General features: G+C 42.1%; 1 protein-coding gene across 1 annotated transcript; it reads left to right on the top strand.

Annotated features, from left to right (window-relative positions):
* Nucleotides 1-9,625: 9,625 nt before the first annotated feature.
* On the top strand, nt 9,626-13,113 carry LOC117364642 (cocaine- and amphetamine-regulated transcript protein-like). The gene is made up of 3 exons (XM_033954064.1): nt 9,626-9,793; nt 11,896-11,979; nt 12,663-13,113. The coding sequence occupies exons 1-3, from the start codon at nt 9,665-9,667 to the stop codon at nt 12,768-12,770; spliced, it is 321 nt and encodes a 106-aa protein (XP_033809955.1). The 5' UTR covers nt 9,626-9,664; the 3' UTR covers nt 12,771-13,113.
* Nucleotides 13,114-14,834: the final 1,721 nt, after the last annotated feature.

Below are 14,834 nucleotides of genomic sequence, written 5' to 3'. Positions count from 1 at the left end.
AATATAAGATAATCAAGTCATTGTGATATCACTGATGAGGCTGACTCCTTAGGCATTGGTGGAATGAGGCATTATGACATCACAATGTCAGTTCTGTATTGTTGCTACTCTGGGTTTCTGCCAGATGCTTGGGACCTGGGTTGGCCACTGTTGGAAACAGGATAATGGGCTTGATGGATCTTCAGTCTGCCCCATTATGACAATTCTTATGACCTTAGAATGGGTAATGAATGAGATGTCACAGCTGCTGTTGTAACTACTACTACTTATTATTTTTATAGCACTACCAGATGCATGCATTACTGTACATTAAATACACAAGTGATAGTCCCTGCTCGAAAGAGCTTACAATCTAATTATGATAGTCATACAGGACAAGAAGGGTGAATCTATACAGGTTGCTCAGGACTATAGAGGGAATGACAAACAGGTATGGGTGCTTTACAAGTTGATTGGGTTAGAACTTAAGGCAGCTGCAAAAAAGTGGGCTTTCAGCATAAATTTGAATACTGCCAGAGATGGAGCCCAATGTAGATTGTTCCGGGCATACAGGGATAGAGTCAGGAATTGGCAGTAGAGAAGGGTACTGTCAAGAAACTTACCTGAAGAGCAGAGTTCCGGGGTGGAGTATAAGGAGAGATAGGAGAGCTACTGAAGAGCTTAAAAATGAATATACTTAGGGGTTCCAAGATGACGGCGATTGAGTAACAGTGTTAACGACTGATTGTTGAGAAACGGAAAGTTTTACCTTTGCTGCCGGAGGGGAAATTGATAGTTCAAAGTCCAGTTCTTCGGTTGCTCCACCCACCGAAGAAACAGCAGACTGCCCTCCGATTCCAGCTTGGGATCCAGTGAACTCCTGAATGGAGCGTTGCTTTGGGGAAGATGTTCTGGCCATTGAGGGATCTACTTCCCTTTCGAGTGAGGCATAAAGCTGTGGTAATATAAAAAGCTCGCTCTATCCGTTGGCTTCCAATACAAAGAAGTTTGAAAGATATTATGTACTTTCTTCTTTGTATCGGAAGCCAATGGATAGAGCGAGCTTTTTATATTACCACAGCTTCCACCCACAAGGATTGAGATCTAATCTTCCTACTAGCCAATTTTTGAGGATCCGCCATCTTTGTTCTTCCATTGACGATTATAAAATACAAGCGAAGAAACTCTGGCAACGATTCTCTCAGAGAGGTTACCCCAGACATATTATAAAAAATGCTTATTTAAGAGCAAAATATGCTAATCGAGATCTATTGTTACATATGAAGAGACAACTTCCAGAAACTGATTTGATTTATGTACAAAAGTTTACTATACTCTCTATGAAAATAAAACAGATATTCCTTAGACAATGGCATGTGATCCAGTTGCTAGATGAAATGCCTGAGCACCCTTTATTTGCATTTCAAAGACATCGCAACATAGGAGAAATCCTTCATAGTCCTAATATAACAAACCAACTGTCGAAACAGACAAGGGAGCTAGTAAAGCGATTTGAGGAAAGGGGTAAAGTGAGCATAACACAGGTGGAATACAAAACGTGCAACAGAATTCTGAACAGATTGAAGGGGAGAGAGATGGCTTAGTGGAAGACGTGCGAGAAGCAAGTTGCAGTAGTCCAGGTGAGAGGTGATGAGAGCGTGAATGAGGGTCTTGGCAGTGTGCTCAGAAAGGAAAGACTTGATTTTATCAATGTTGAGAAAGAGACAACTGGTTTTGGCGTCCTAGATATGTGAAGAGAAGAAAAGAGATGAGTCAAATATGATTCTGAGATTGTGAACCGATGAGACGGAATATGAGAGTGTTATCCACTGTGAGATCAGAGGAAGGGGAGAGACAGGTTTAGGAGGAAAGATGAGTTTAGTCTTGGCCATGTTTAGTTTTAGATGGTAATAAGACATCCAGGTACCAAAATCAGACAGGCAAGCTGAGACCCGGGCCTGGATTCCCATAGAAATTTCAGTTGTAAAGAAGTAGCATTGCGAGCCATCAGCATAGGGGTGATACTGGAAGCTCTAGGAGGAGATTAGAGCACCAAGGGAAGACGTGTAGATGGGGAAGAGTCCCAGGGCAGGGCCTTAAGATATATCAACCGATAGTGGAATGGTGGTGAAGGAAGATCCTTCAGAGCTTATGCTAAAAGTGCAACAGGAACGATAGGAAGAAAACCATGAAATAACAGAACCCTGAGACCCAAGCGAGGACAGCTTATTGATGAGTAGGTGGTGATCTACAGTGTCAAAACACTGCAGATAGATAAAGGAGGATGAGAACAGAATAGAGGCCTTTGGATTTGGCCAGGAGCAGGTCTCCAATGACTCTAGTAAGGCCAGTTTCCATAGAATGAAGAGGGTGAAAGTCTGATTGAAATGGGTTTGGGATAGCTCGAGACAATAGAAGGTCAAGACAATGGCAGTGAACATGCTCAAGTAGCTTGGATAAGAAAGGGAATAGGGAGATGGGGTGATAATTGGAGGGGCAGGTGAGCCCAGTGAGGGTTTTTTGAGGAGCAGCATAACTACGGCATGTTTGAAGGCATCGGGTATAGTCGCATTGGAGAGTGATAGGTTGAGGATATGGTAGATAGAGGGGATGACAGTAGGAAAGAGTGTGACCAGTAAACGGGTGGAGATGGGATCAGAGGAACAGGAAATGAGTTTGGAGGAGGAAAGAAAATGTGCAGTTTCTTCAGTGATTTTTCAGAGACGGAAGAAAAGGTGGCAGGGGTCAGCGGAGGGTTGGCAGAGTGGACTGTGGTGGGAGAGGTAGAGGGGATTTGATCAAGAACTCAAGGTTTATCTGGTGAACCTTGTCCTGGAAGTACTCTGCCATAATCTGGGGAGAAAGCAAAGGAGGAGTTGGAGGTGAAGACACTTTAAGTAGAGAGTTGAGCTTGGCAAAGAGAGTGCAGGTTGGATCCAAGAGAATCAGTCAAGCAGGAGTAGTAGTCTTGTTTTCAAAGCAAAAAGGCAGATTGGGAAGAGGTGAGCAGGAATTAGAAGTGCACAAAGTTGGCATAAGTGTGGGATTTCAGCCAATGATGTTTCACAGATCTGGCACAAGAACATAAGTAGCAAATCATAGAGGATGGCCAGGGCTGGGGTTTGGCATGCCTTACAGAACTTTGACATGGGAGGAGCAAGGGTATTAAGAGCAGAGGAGAGAATGCCTCATTGACAGACTTACATAGCATGTTTGAGAAGAGGAGGGAGACGGTGGTAGAAAGAAGAGTGCAAGGGTCAGTAGCCTGAAGATTTCCTGAAAGTATTGGTGAGGATCAGTCATGAGAGAAAGATGAGACTACTTATGTTAAAGGTGCTTCATGAAGTATCTATGAGTGGCAATCCTTCCCTTGACTGCCATTATTAGGTGATGGTTTGTGGAAGGCATGAAGACAAGTCGGCTGATAATGGCTCATATCTTCCAAATGTCAGAAAATGGGAGCACTATGTAAACCAGAATTGACTATCAATGGTTCCAGAAAGATGAACTCATTCTCTGGTAGACACTATTCTGAATGTATTTGCTCCTGAAGTTAGTGGCTGGGGATTGGGGATTAGAACTTAGGCAGACTCAGCAAAGCAATGAAGATTTTCAGTAATAAGTTTGTGTCTTCTTTCTGTTTTGTTATTAAATTGAACTCTGAATCTATCTCCTAAAGACCTTTTAACCTTCTGTAGGGATGTTTAAGGGTGATTTAACCACTTTTGTGTTTGTAAATGCTACGAAGTGTTGGGAAAATATTTACAAAGCATGACTGCTGTTGGGGGGGGGGATGTTTATCAGTATTAACATTGAAACATGTAATTCAGGGAAATAGTGAGTTGTGTTTACAGTGCTGTTTTTGAGGCTTAGTACTGGAATAATGGAAATGTCATGGCAGGAATGAGATGCATAGGTAGAGCTGTATGTATAAGGATTTCAGAAACTGAATAGCAGACCATGCTAAAGGGAAGAAATAAGGTGCATTTGCAGAACTCTAGGAGAGGGAGGGAAATAATTGGCTGCTGTAGGATGTGGTGAGGGATCTTGGCAGAGCTGTGTCTAGAGAATTTCATCACTAGTTGTTACAGCACAGGAATGAGGGGCAAAATGGAAGCTGGGGCGGAGGTATAGTGATATTGGACTAGTAAGCTGTATAATAGGGTAAGAATGAGGTGCAGTGGCAAAACTATGCATGTGTTTTGTAGAGCAGGAGTATCTTAACTTGTGTCTGGAGAAATGAGCCACTGCATCCTCTTGTCTCTCATCTGAGATTCGATGTAGCTCATAACACTGAAGGCTCGTCAGTTGGATTTACAGTAGATTGAGGACACGCTTTCCAAGTTCCCAAATCTTTTGGACAGTTGTTATCCCTTCGGCTTAACAACTATAAACCCATAAACAGAAAGACTGGCAAAGGGCGAATCTAGAATTATTTATTACAGAAGATAAAGACTTATTTTAGAAACTCTGCCCGGGCACTGCACGTGCTCAGAGAGAGAAAAAAAAAATTCTCTCTGAGCTATTGGAGAGCTTATCCGCCAATTGGGAGCAGTTGGGACAACACCCATATGTGGCTGACTCATCCTGCTTGTCCTAGGAGAACTATCATTTCGATATCTTTATTGTATGGATGTCTAAATCCTGAAGTCAAGATATGAAAATCTAAAACTAGTACCACAAGAGGCTGTGGATTAGGTATGTTTTGGGCAGGTCCAGGGTGGAGTCAAAATAAGGATGCCCAACTCTGATTTCAGAAGAGTAAGGGTCTTCTATGTCTAAAAAGATAAATGTTATTTAGACCTGTAACTCTATGTTGCAGAAAGGTGCTCTAATTGAGTATTCTCCATGGGAAGGATTAAGGCAGGACACCTTCTTAATCCCTAGTGGTTTCTATCCCCCATCCCCAATGTGAAACTGACAAAGGATACTGGGCTCTGTGACTGTTTCAGGAACTATGGATGTTCTTAGTACTAAAATCTTTTTAAATTAACTTCTTAATAGACCTCTCTGGAGTGGAGGAGTAGCCTTGTGGTTAGAACAGGGAGATCCTAGTTCCAAATCATATTTCAGCTCTTTGTGTGTGGGGGTTTTGGGGTTTGGTTTTTTTTTTACTGTGACCCCTCCAGAGACTAGTAAAATAGCTATGGTATCTGAGTGTACACTGCTTCATTAACTTTTGAGTTTGCAGGTGCTGTATAAGGAACCCAACATGATAACAGCTGCATTGTCTGCTACCAGGTATATCTTACCACTAATTAATTCCTCCCTGCAATCAGAAACAATACTGCAAAGCTGGAAATCAGCAATCATCAGACAAATCTTTTTAAAAAAACTAACACTAGACCCAAACAAACACAGCAAATACAGACCAGTCTCCAACCTCCCCTTCATCTCCAAGATCCTTGAAAAGACTATACTATCACAACTCCTAGCCTTTGTTGACAAAACGCCCTTTCCTCTTACCAATCAGTATTCAGAAAATTCCACAGTATGGAAATGGTCTTAGCAGACATTATTGATGACTGCTGGAACATACCAGACAGGGATCGATGGACTACTGGTCCTTGTAGGCCTTCAGTACCATTGACCACCACTGCCTCCTTGCCAGACTCAACCATTGGAATAAAGGATCAAGCACTCCAATGGTTCTCATTGTTCCAGAATCATAGAACCCAAAGCGTCCTACTAAAATTACTCTATTGTGACCTAAACTGATAAAATATGGAATACCGCAGGGCGCCCTTTGCTTGTCAATCTCTATATCAGACATTACCTTAAAATACCAAATAAAGATTCACTTGTTCGCTGACAACATACAACTGTACCTACCGCTTGGCTTGAACCATGATGCTCCAACCTCAAAACTACATGGCTGCCTTTCAGAAATAAAACCTGGGTGACACAAAACAAGCTGCAACTAAACATGGCAAAAACTAAACTCCTCGGGATAAGAAGAGATACCCCCAAAACAACAGGACAATCATCTTTCAGCAGCTTAAAAATAATACAAAGAACTTTAAATTCAACTCAAATACTGATAGGCAACCAGTGTAACTCTTGTAGAATAGGTGTGATATGTTCAGATCTGAATGTCCACACAATTGTATGTGCAGCAGCATTTTGCACCAATTGAAAGACCTGTACCATATATTTCAGAAATTCCAGATACAAGGCATTACAATAATCAAACACAGGTATTATTCATTGACAAATAATCCCGTAAATCATGTAACAAACAAAGTTTAAATAAAGCATGAGAGACTACCGACTTCACCTGCAGCTTAAAAGAAAGGGTATAGTCCAACACAACTCCTAGATATCTGTGTTGCTGAAGTACAGCCACCACCACATTACCCAACACCTCTAATGGAAAGGATGATAATTCTCTCTCCTGACCTATACAAAGCACCTCAGTTTTTGCAATATTCAGCTACAAATGAACTTGCAGCAGAGGAGTACAGTCAGGGCTTAATTTATAGGGGAATGGCCTGGAACACAGTTCCACCACTTATCAGTTTCTAGAGAAGCAAGGAAGGACACTGCTCTAGTCCCTTCCTTCCAAGCAGCCTGTAGGGAAGAGGAGGGTAGGTTATGAGCCTGGAGCAAAGCAGAGAACAGGTACTGTAATTCCTAATCCATCCCCTCTGCTATTATTCCTGCTTCTGGCCCACCCAGACCTTTCCTAGCCCCACTTCCTTTTTTTCTGCAAATTAAGCCCTAAGTGCCATGGAGTTCACATCCTGAAAGGATCTCAAGATGGTGACAGCTTAGGATTGGATGATGTCCCCTAGATCCGTAGGAAAGTCTCTTTCATATGGTTCAGACAAGGGCATAGCTCCAAAGTTAATTCATTTTGTTCTGGACATAATGACTTCACAAACACAAAAATGTCCATTTTAAGTCATTGAAGATGCAGTTCTTGGAATTCAGGAAAGTTTTGGACCCAGGCACTGCAGTATCTGGGGTAAGTTAACCAGAGGTCCTTATCTCTGCGCAAGTTCATCAATGTGAAATGGTTGCATCAGCTAACTAGGTCACAAGCAATTTCTTGCTAATATGCAGAACTTGTCAAGAGCATGCTGCACTGAAGCATTGCCCAATGTGTGGATCGCAAGAAGCTGTCAGCCAAGCTCTGTAGCTAGATAAAGAGGGGCCTAGACCTCTGTATTCTCTCATCTTGGGTAGAAGATCACATAAGCTTCCCATTTAGCTTTTTAGATCTATTTTCCCCATGCCAAGTTACAGAAGTCTGTAATAATCTCAATAGATGACAATACTCATGTGACTTGTCTGGATACTGGGGCTCATAAATCCCCTGGATAATCTGCCAAGCAAGCCTTATTGTGAGTGTTTGCCTTTCTAGAACTTTTAGTTATTGCAGAGTGTGCTGCCTGCCAGAGAGACCAGCTGCTAGTTAGGTCTAACAGAGGGCAGCATTTCTAATGGAGAATAGAAAGGCTCCTCCACCCTAAGAAGTTTAGATCGCATACATTTAATCTCCATCATATCACATTTCAGAAGCTATGGTAACAATTCTATAAAATTATGTCTCATTTTAGATATCAATGCAGGCCAAAAAAAAAAGAAAGAATAAAAACCCCACGTGAAGTCAAACAAAAAAGAATTGCAAGTGGGGAGTGGGATAGAACACGTCAACCTTGGAACAAACAAATTTTATTCATATAAACTCAGGTTAAAATACTTATATAAGTGCATAGATATAAAGTCCTATATCATGGGGAACCCATAAGTGCATAGATGTGATGTTCCTAGTTGTAGGGTCTTCTACAACTAGGAATATCACAACTATGTACTTATGGGTACCCCATGATGTAGGACTTTATATATATGTACTTTTACAGTATATGTATTTTAACCTGAGTTTATATGAATAAAATTTGTTTGTTCCAAGGTTGACATGTTCTATCCCACTTCCCGCTCGCAATTCCTTTTTGTCTCATTTTAGGTGCCACAGAGGTGCTCAGCACTAATTCAATAATGATTTAAGGGCAGGCCTAAAGTTAGGCATGCTTACCTAGAACAAGTCAATGACTGGTATAAATGGGTGTGTATAATAACAACGCCTGCAATACTTGCAACTGGTAGTATTCTATAAATTGTGTGCATCACTTGGATGCACACCCATGATATGCTTATGCTCTGCCTATATGCTGAAACTTGCAGCAGCCATTTTCAGTACAGAGACCACATGGGCTGGAGCATAGGAGGATTTCTCCAGCTTCTGCTCACCAGGGCTGTAAGGTTGGCTCAAGAAGGGGCCTATGGTGTATCCAGGAGCAGGGTTTCATCTTTAATAAACCATACAATGGGAGGGATGGCATGGGAGTTCTAAGAGGGGGGAGGGGTTGGGGGAAGGGAGAACTAGGACCAGAGTTGGCCACAGCAAGACATCTTAGGGAGGGAATTGCAGGTATTCTGGATGCTATGGGAGAGGGAGGGTGGACCCAAACATGAACTGAGATTTAATTTTGATGCTTTTTTTTGGCCAACAAAAATCTTGGTTTATATTCAAGTATATATGCTAGGTGCATTGTTTATAGAATAGCACCTACCACATGAGAAATTGCCAATTATTAGTGTTAATCTGGCTCAGCACTGTTCTTACTCCAAAAGATGTATTGCTCCTTCCTGGTTTGGGTTGGTAATTAGTACAAGCCTTGGCTTTTCTCTACAGGACTGACCTCTTTATAAAACAGGTGCTCTGTAAACATTGGGTTTTGACATTGCTTAGAGATGTAGCCGCAGTAGAGAGCAGTTTGTTTGCTCAGATTAATAAAGCAATTTTTCTAGTCACGGTTGCTGTAGACCCTTCTTAAATGAGAGAGTCACACCATATTCCTCCATCCGCAAGTGTCAGAATATAGGATCATTTACTCTTAATGACCCAGATGAAGCAGATAAAGGCAGAAAAAAAATAAAAAGAAGGTTCTGTGAGGAACACGGGGTGGAGGGATGGAATCTGACATTATACATTTACTTTATTCCCCACACCATTTACTCTCCCAATTGACACTAAACTCTCTAGGTTAAAAGTTCAGCAACCAAGCAAAACTTTTATATTGTATTTTTATTGGGTTTCTGGCCTAAATGAGGAATTTTCTGTTTCAGAGAACTAGGAAGGTTTTATTCACTACAATCAAGGTTAGCTATATAATTAACATACACACACTCTCTCTTACTTACTTTTCATGATGCTACTGTATTATGGTCTATACTTAAATACGTGGACGGCAGTCATAGCCAGTTCTTGTGGCCTTCATTTAAATTATAACAACCCCACTTCTCTCCTACCCTCACCCAAAATGTTCCAATAAATTGGTCCTCCTGTACAAAACTGTCAAGACTTCAGAAAGGATGCTGTCTCCTTCTCCGTTTCCAGGCTAACATGAAAAATCTAAAACATCAAGGAACAGATGTACCACTGAGCACCAAGGAACGGGAAAGTGCAACTGTGGGAAGAAGGATTCGAAAAAAGAAAAAAAAAAAAAGTCAGCATATTTTCTCCAGGGAAAACATGGATGACAAGCAGTTCACCAATGGGGGCCCTGGGAGTCATCAGCGTCTCGATGACGGAAAAATATAAAGGGAGGTGGCCCAGACTTGGAAACAGCAAGCAGGACTCTTGGCAGTGTCTGGCAGTCAGCCAGTGACTTTCAGCACCATGGCCAGCTGCCGGCTAGCGCTTCTCTGCCTCGCCTACTCGCTGTTCTGCCTACAGGCTACCTCCGAGGGATCCCTGGAGAGCAGGTCCACAGAAAGCGCCAATAAAAGTCAAGAAGAAAAAGAGCTGGTAAGAACATTTCGCCCCCCCCCCCCCCAACAATAAAACACACATTCTTTTTAGAGACTGTTTTCTTTCCCAAAGTGCGTCCTTTTATTTCACTTTTATAAAAATCTGTCATGCCAAAGATATAGCTAGATGCCTTTGTTTTGGGAAAGCGGCAGAATTTCCCCCCACTCCATATCAGAAGTGTGTGCATTACTTCGAGAGTCACTTATCCGTTTTTAAATTAACTTTCATTATCATCACAGGCTGTGCATGTGCTATATGGAAGCATCCAGGAATAATCAGGAAATACTCTATTTCTCTTTCATGCACTTGACTCAATACGAGCGTGTTATTTAACCCCCTCCCCCCCCCGAAAACAAACCTATGAATACTTCCGTTATTATCATTAATTTAATTATATTTAAAATATTCCGCTCTTCCCCCAGCGTAGTTAAGTAAATATCCATTTAAAAAGAACCCCCCCCCCCCCAGTAAAATGCATAAAGTAAAAGACAGAAGTCTCCCTACAAGATATCCTACCTAAATGGCCGTCTAACTAACTTATTAATGAAACAGAAAAGGAGAAAGAACATTCAAAATATCCATAGATAAACGAGAATGTTTAGAAATATTCCATACATTGAAAGAAGAATTTAGTTTCAACTGCCTGTTTCTGAACGTAATTTTCTTTTAACCTATACAAGTGATTTATAGCGTCAACTTTCTCGGTTTTTCCTTTTCTAGAGAACGCAATATAATTACGTGTTTAGCTAACACGTAACCACAATAGATCCTGGGATTAGGGAGAAATAATAGTGAAGCTATAAAATACAGAAGATTGAGTTATGGTTATATAGATCCTAGAAGGATTTTCAGAATTTTCTTGTCTGCACTTGTTACATTTCTGTTTTATTCCCCAGCCACCCTGTGTGTGTCAGTGGGTTTCTGTATCCAGAATATTACTAACCTAATCAAATGAAGTTAGATGACGGTGGAAACAGGTCGTGAGTTGCAAATTGCAATGAAGAAAGAAGGGGAAGTTTGTTGTTACCATACGTTATTAAGTAACTGCATGTTACTGCAGTGTTGCTACCAGCAGTTCCGGCCAATCTTAGTTCATTTATATGGGAAAAGGCAGCAGTTCATGTTTTACCAACAGCTGTTTGAAAATCATTAAGGCCCCAGCCCAGTGAGGGAACAACTGAAGCTTTCAAAAATTTGCAGTTTGAAGCCATGATGCGAAATATTTATACTTCTTAGGATCAATTTCAGTTGGAAATTAACATAGCTTGACATGGATCTATTCTTTGGGATTTAAAACGTATTTCCTAGTAACTCACTGGTCACAGGATCCCGGACTTAATGGGGCTTTGGTCTGGCCTAGCATGTTAATCTTTATGCTCCAACACAGAGATAGGCAATCTCAGTCCTGAAGGGCCACAACTCAGTCGTTTTTTTTCCAGGAGTTCCCCAATGAATATGTGTGAGATATATGTGTATGCACTGCCTCCGTTGTATGCAAATATATCTCATATATATACATTATAGAAATCCTAAATAAAAACCTGACTAGCTTGGGGCCTGAAGACTGAGGTTGCCCACCCTGCTCTAACGTTAGGAATTCAACCCAAGAGAAAGAGATGAGTATTTGAGTGTGCTTGTGCATACCAGTTATTTTTGTGCCCATGTGTGAGTGTGTCTGCATGCATTTGAGGGTGTATGTGTATGAAAGAGTGCTTGAGTGTGTGTATGTGTTGTATATGTGTACATGTGTATATCTGATGGGTGGATGTGTGTATGCATATAAATCAGCGTGTACATATGTGTATGCATAACTATGTGGGTGTGCGAGTGTTTATGTGTATTTGTTTGTGCCTGTGTTGCTTCTGCTGTGCAAAGATAACCCAACTGAAAGCATAATTCAGCAGTGTTTCTTAACTGAAATCTTATTCAATATTTCTATTGACATCATTTTGCACAGTGCCTGTATGACTTGATGCACACATTACATAATTCATTGCAATAATTCATGGGTGTGATATATATGCAGTGCCTGAATGTCTCCCTACTCATCAGGCACTCTCGAGTGCTTCTGAAATTTCAGGTCTGTTTGGTCCTTGCAGATTGAAGCACTGCAGGATGTCTTGAAGAAACTGGAGAGTAAACGGACGCCTTCTCTGGAGAAGAAGCTAGGATGGTTGCCCTCGGTAACTCAAGCCTTTAGATATTGTTATATGTGTATGTGGGGGGGGGGGGGGGGAGGGAGGGAGGAATGATTGCAAATGCCAGGGGTGATAAGATGGTTCTCATTAGGTAAAGGTGTCTCAGCCTGCTCCTAGATTCTATAGTCTCTATAAGAACATTATTATCTGCTGCAATTACATTTGATAAGGGAATGACAGACAGACCATACGTTTAGCAGTCATAACCTGTTTCCATCGCTTGTCAGTGGAAGGGACAAAAGTGTTGTTGTGACTCTCCTTCATCACTGCCAGCAGCGATCCTGAGTGAAGTATTGCTCCAGAAGGGATAGAGGAATAGGAAAGAGAGAAGTAGAGAGGTATGGAGAGTGGAAGAGGCAAGAGAATGAAGACAAATGGAATGAGGAGGAGAGGAAAGAAAAGAATGTTTTCAAAATTTGAATGAAATTGAACAGGGTAACTGATGAGACTTCTGTAAAACCCTTGCATTCACCTATGATTTTAGTGATGTGAAATATACTCTGGGAGCATATGAAAACATCTATTGCAGGAGCCAAGAGAAAGAAAATCTGCTTGCTCTTCTGCAGGTGGTCCAGGTCCTGAAAGTTTGGGAAGAGGCTGATTGTGGAGCAGTTTACCTTCTTTCCTCTTTTGATTGCCCTGTGACCTGTTTCTTCCTTTTCTTCTAGTGTGATGCTGGAGAACAGTGTGCTGTGAGGAAAGGGGCTCGCATCGGCAAACTGTGCAGTTGTCCTAGGGGCACCGCCTGCAACTTCTATATCCTGAAGTGCTTATGAGGAAGAGGAAGGAATCTAGACAGAGTGTCTGGCCAGAGCCCACTCCTGCCCCTGACTTCTTCACCATTCAGACTCTATGAATTCAAAATAAAAAGAAAATGGCTTAAAGTGTGTCTGGATTACTTGTCCCCTCTGACAGGGCATCCTTCTCTTGTGACATCCCCTCTTGTGTAATAGTCCTTTCTGTGTGACAGTTTCCCTGAGCATTTTCAGTCTGAACCTGGATTTGTTTATATATTTTTTTAAATTGAGTTTTGAATGTCTGTATTTTTTATGTGTAGACGAATAAATGCCAGTGAGGACTGAGGCAATTTCTGTCCCTGTCACCTGGAGCTTATTACAATATTTGTAGTCAAAGACTTTCTGTTTTGGTTCTTTCTTTCCGAGACCCTCTGAAAGCCTTGTTTGGGGACCCCTGCACACAAATAGATGGATATGTCATCCATGAGCAGAATAGATCCTATCTCTTAGCTTATGCCAGTGTACTGGAATCTCTGTCTCACCAAAGCATCCTGACCCTAAGCAATCTGCCTAACCTATGGTTCCCATTCTCTGTTTTTGAAAGTAGGAGGGGTAGACTCTCATATTCACAATAACATTTATTGAAAGAACGTCAAAGAAGTAGTATTTTGTTAAAACAAAATTTTAAAAATTGAACAAGAGAACAAAGAGGTTGGGTGGAGATGACAGCTTTCTTAGGCTAAAATGTGCTTGATCTGTCCCTTAGGTAAGTGTAACTCACACCTCAGATAAACTGCTTCTGCTCTATCCATTGTCTATACTGCTCTTCCTCACTGTTCCAACACTCTATAACTGGCTGTCCATACATGTTAGATTTCCACAGGGTATTCATAATGCAGTCATGATATTCCCAGGTCATCCTTCTAGCTTCAAAAGGATAATCTGTGATATCATGCCATCCCAGCACATGTCCTGGTGTACTTCTCATATTAGGGCCATAAAATGGACAGGAAACTTGCACAGCCTTGTGGTAGACTAGCCTGGTTTGGCTGGCTAGCCTGGCTTGCCCAGAAAGGTCAGCACATATACAGCCAAGACACAATTGCATATAAAGAGAATTTTTATTTGTTATTTGCCTCATACAAAATAGAATGAATTTGGCTTACCTCAGCCAGACTCCTACAGGCATCAGTCTGTTTTCACAAGGCCTGCCTCTGCCCATGTCTAAGGAAAACTTGACAGTACCTCTTTCTCCTTAGGGGACTTTTCTAGAATGAGCCCAGTTAGGGTAGAAAAACCTCTCTCCTATGAGTCCTGCCCCTGTGACTCAACACTGAGCTCTATAGTCCAATGCATGCTGGGACCTGTAGTTCCACATTTGATTAGCATTAGAGAATGACATGGTGACTGTTACCCGCAGCTAGCCACAGGTAGCCGTGGGTAACCCATCGAAATGGGGAGGGGAAAAATGATCGCTGCGAGTATGGGGACAAGGCCATTCACTGCCCCCTGGAGCTGTGAATGGCCTTGTCCCCACAGTTAAGTGAGGGAATGCATGCATAATACTTATCACCCCTTGCAATCGCACAGTCCAGTAGCCCCCTCCCTCCTTCCTTCCGATCGCCAAAGTCTGGGCATCTCTCTCCCTCCCTCCCCCCTTCCCCTCACCTTCACTGGCGATTTTCATTGTCTCTGAGTGGCACAAGCCTTTAAACAAGTCACGCGCGGCTGCCTGAAACTTCTCTGACACAATTGGAAACAGGAGGTTGCGTCAGAGAAGAAGTTTCGGGCAGTCACACGCAACTTGAAAAACAGGCTCGAGACAATGAAAATCACCAGAGAAGGTGAGGGGAAGGGAGGGAGGAAGATGCCTGGACCATGGTGATTGGTAGGGAGGGGGATGCTGCTGGACTGCACAAAGGGCACTGAAGGGAAGTGGAAAGAGAGGGGGGAAGGGTGAGAGGAACAGACACTGAAGGGAAATGGGGTGGAGAGAGAGGGGAGAAGATGCTGAAGGAAAGTGGGGAGGGGAGAGAGTGGAACAGACGCTGAAGGGAAGTGGAGAGCATGTACTGGATGGAAGGAGGGGATAAAGGAAAAGGG

Source organism: Geotrypetes seraphini, chromosome 8 (assembly GCF_902459505.1).
Source record: "Geotrypetes seraphini chromosome 8, aGeoSer1.1, whole genome shotgun sequence".
Classification (NCBI taxonomy): domain Eukaryota; kingdom Metazoa; phylum Chordata; class Amphibia; order Gymnophiona; family Dermophiidae; genus Geotrypetes; species Geotrypetes seraphini.
This window is presented reverse-complemented; position numbering and strand designations above follow the sequence as displayed.

Coding starts and splice junctions, on each gene's coding strand:
- LOC117364642 (XM_033954064.1), top strand. CDS start 9,665: ATGGCCAGCTGCCGGCTAGCGCTTCTCTGCCTCGCCTACTCGCTGTTC. Junction 9,794..11,895: donor GTCAAGAAGAAAAAGAGCTG/GTAAGAACATTT, acceptor TGGTCCTTGCAG/ATTGAAGCACTGCAGGATGT. Junction 11,980..12,662: donor AGCTAGGATGGTTGCCCTCG/GTAACTCAAGCC, acceptor CTTTTCTTCTAG/TGTGATGCTGGAGAACAGTG.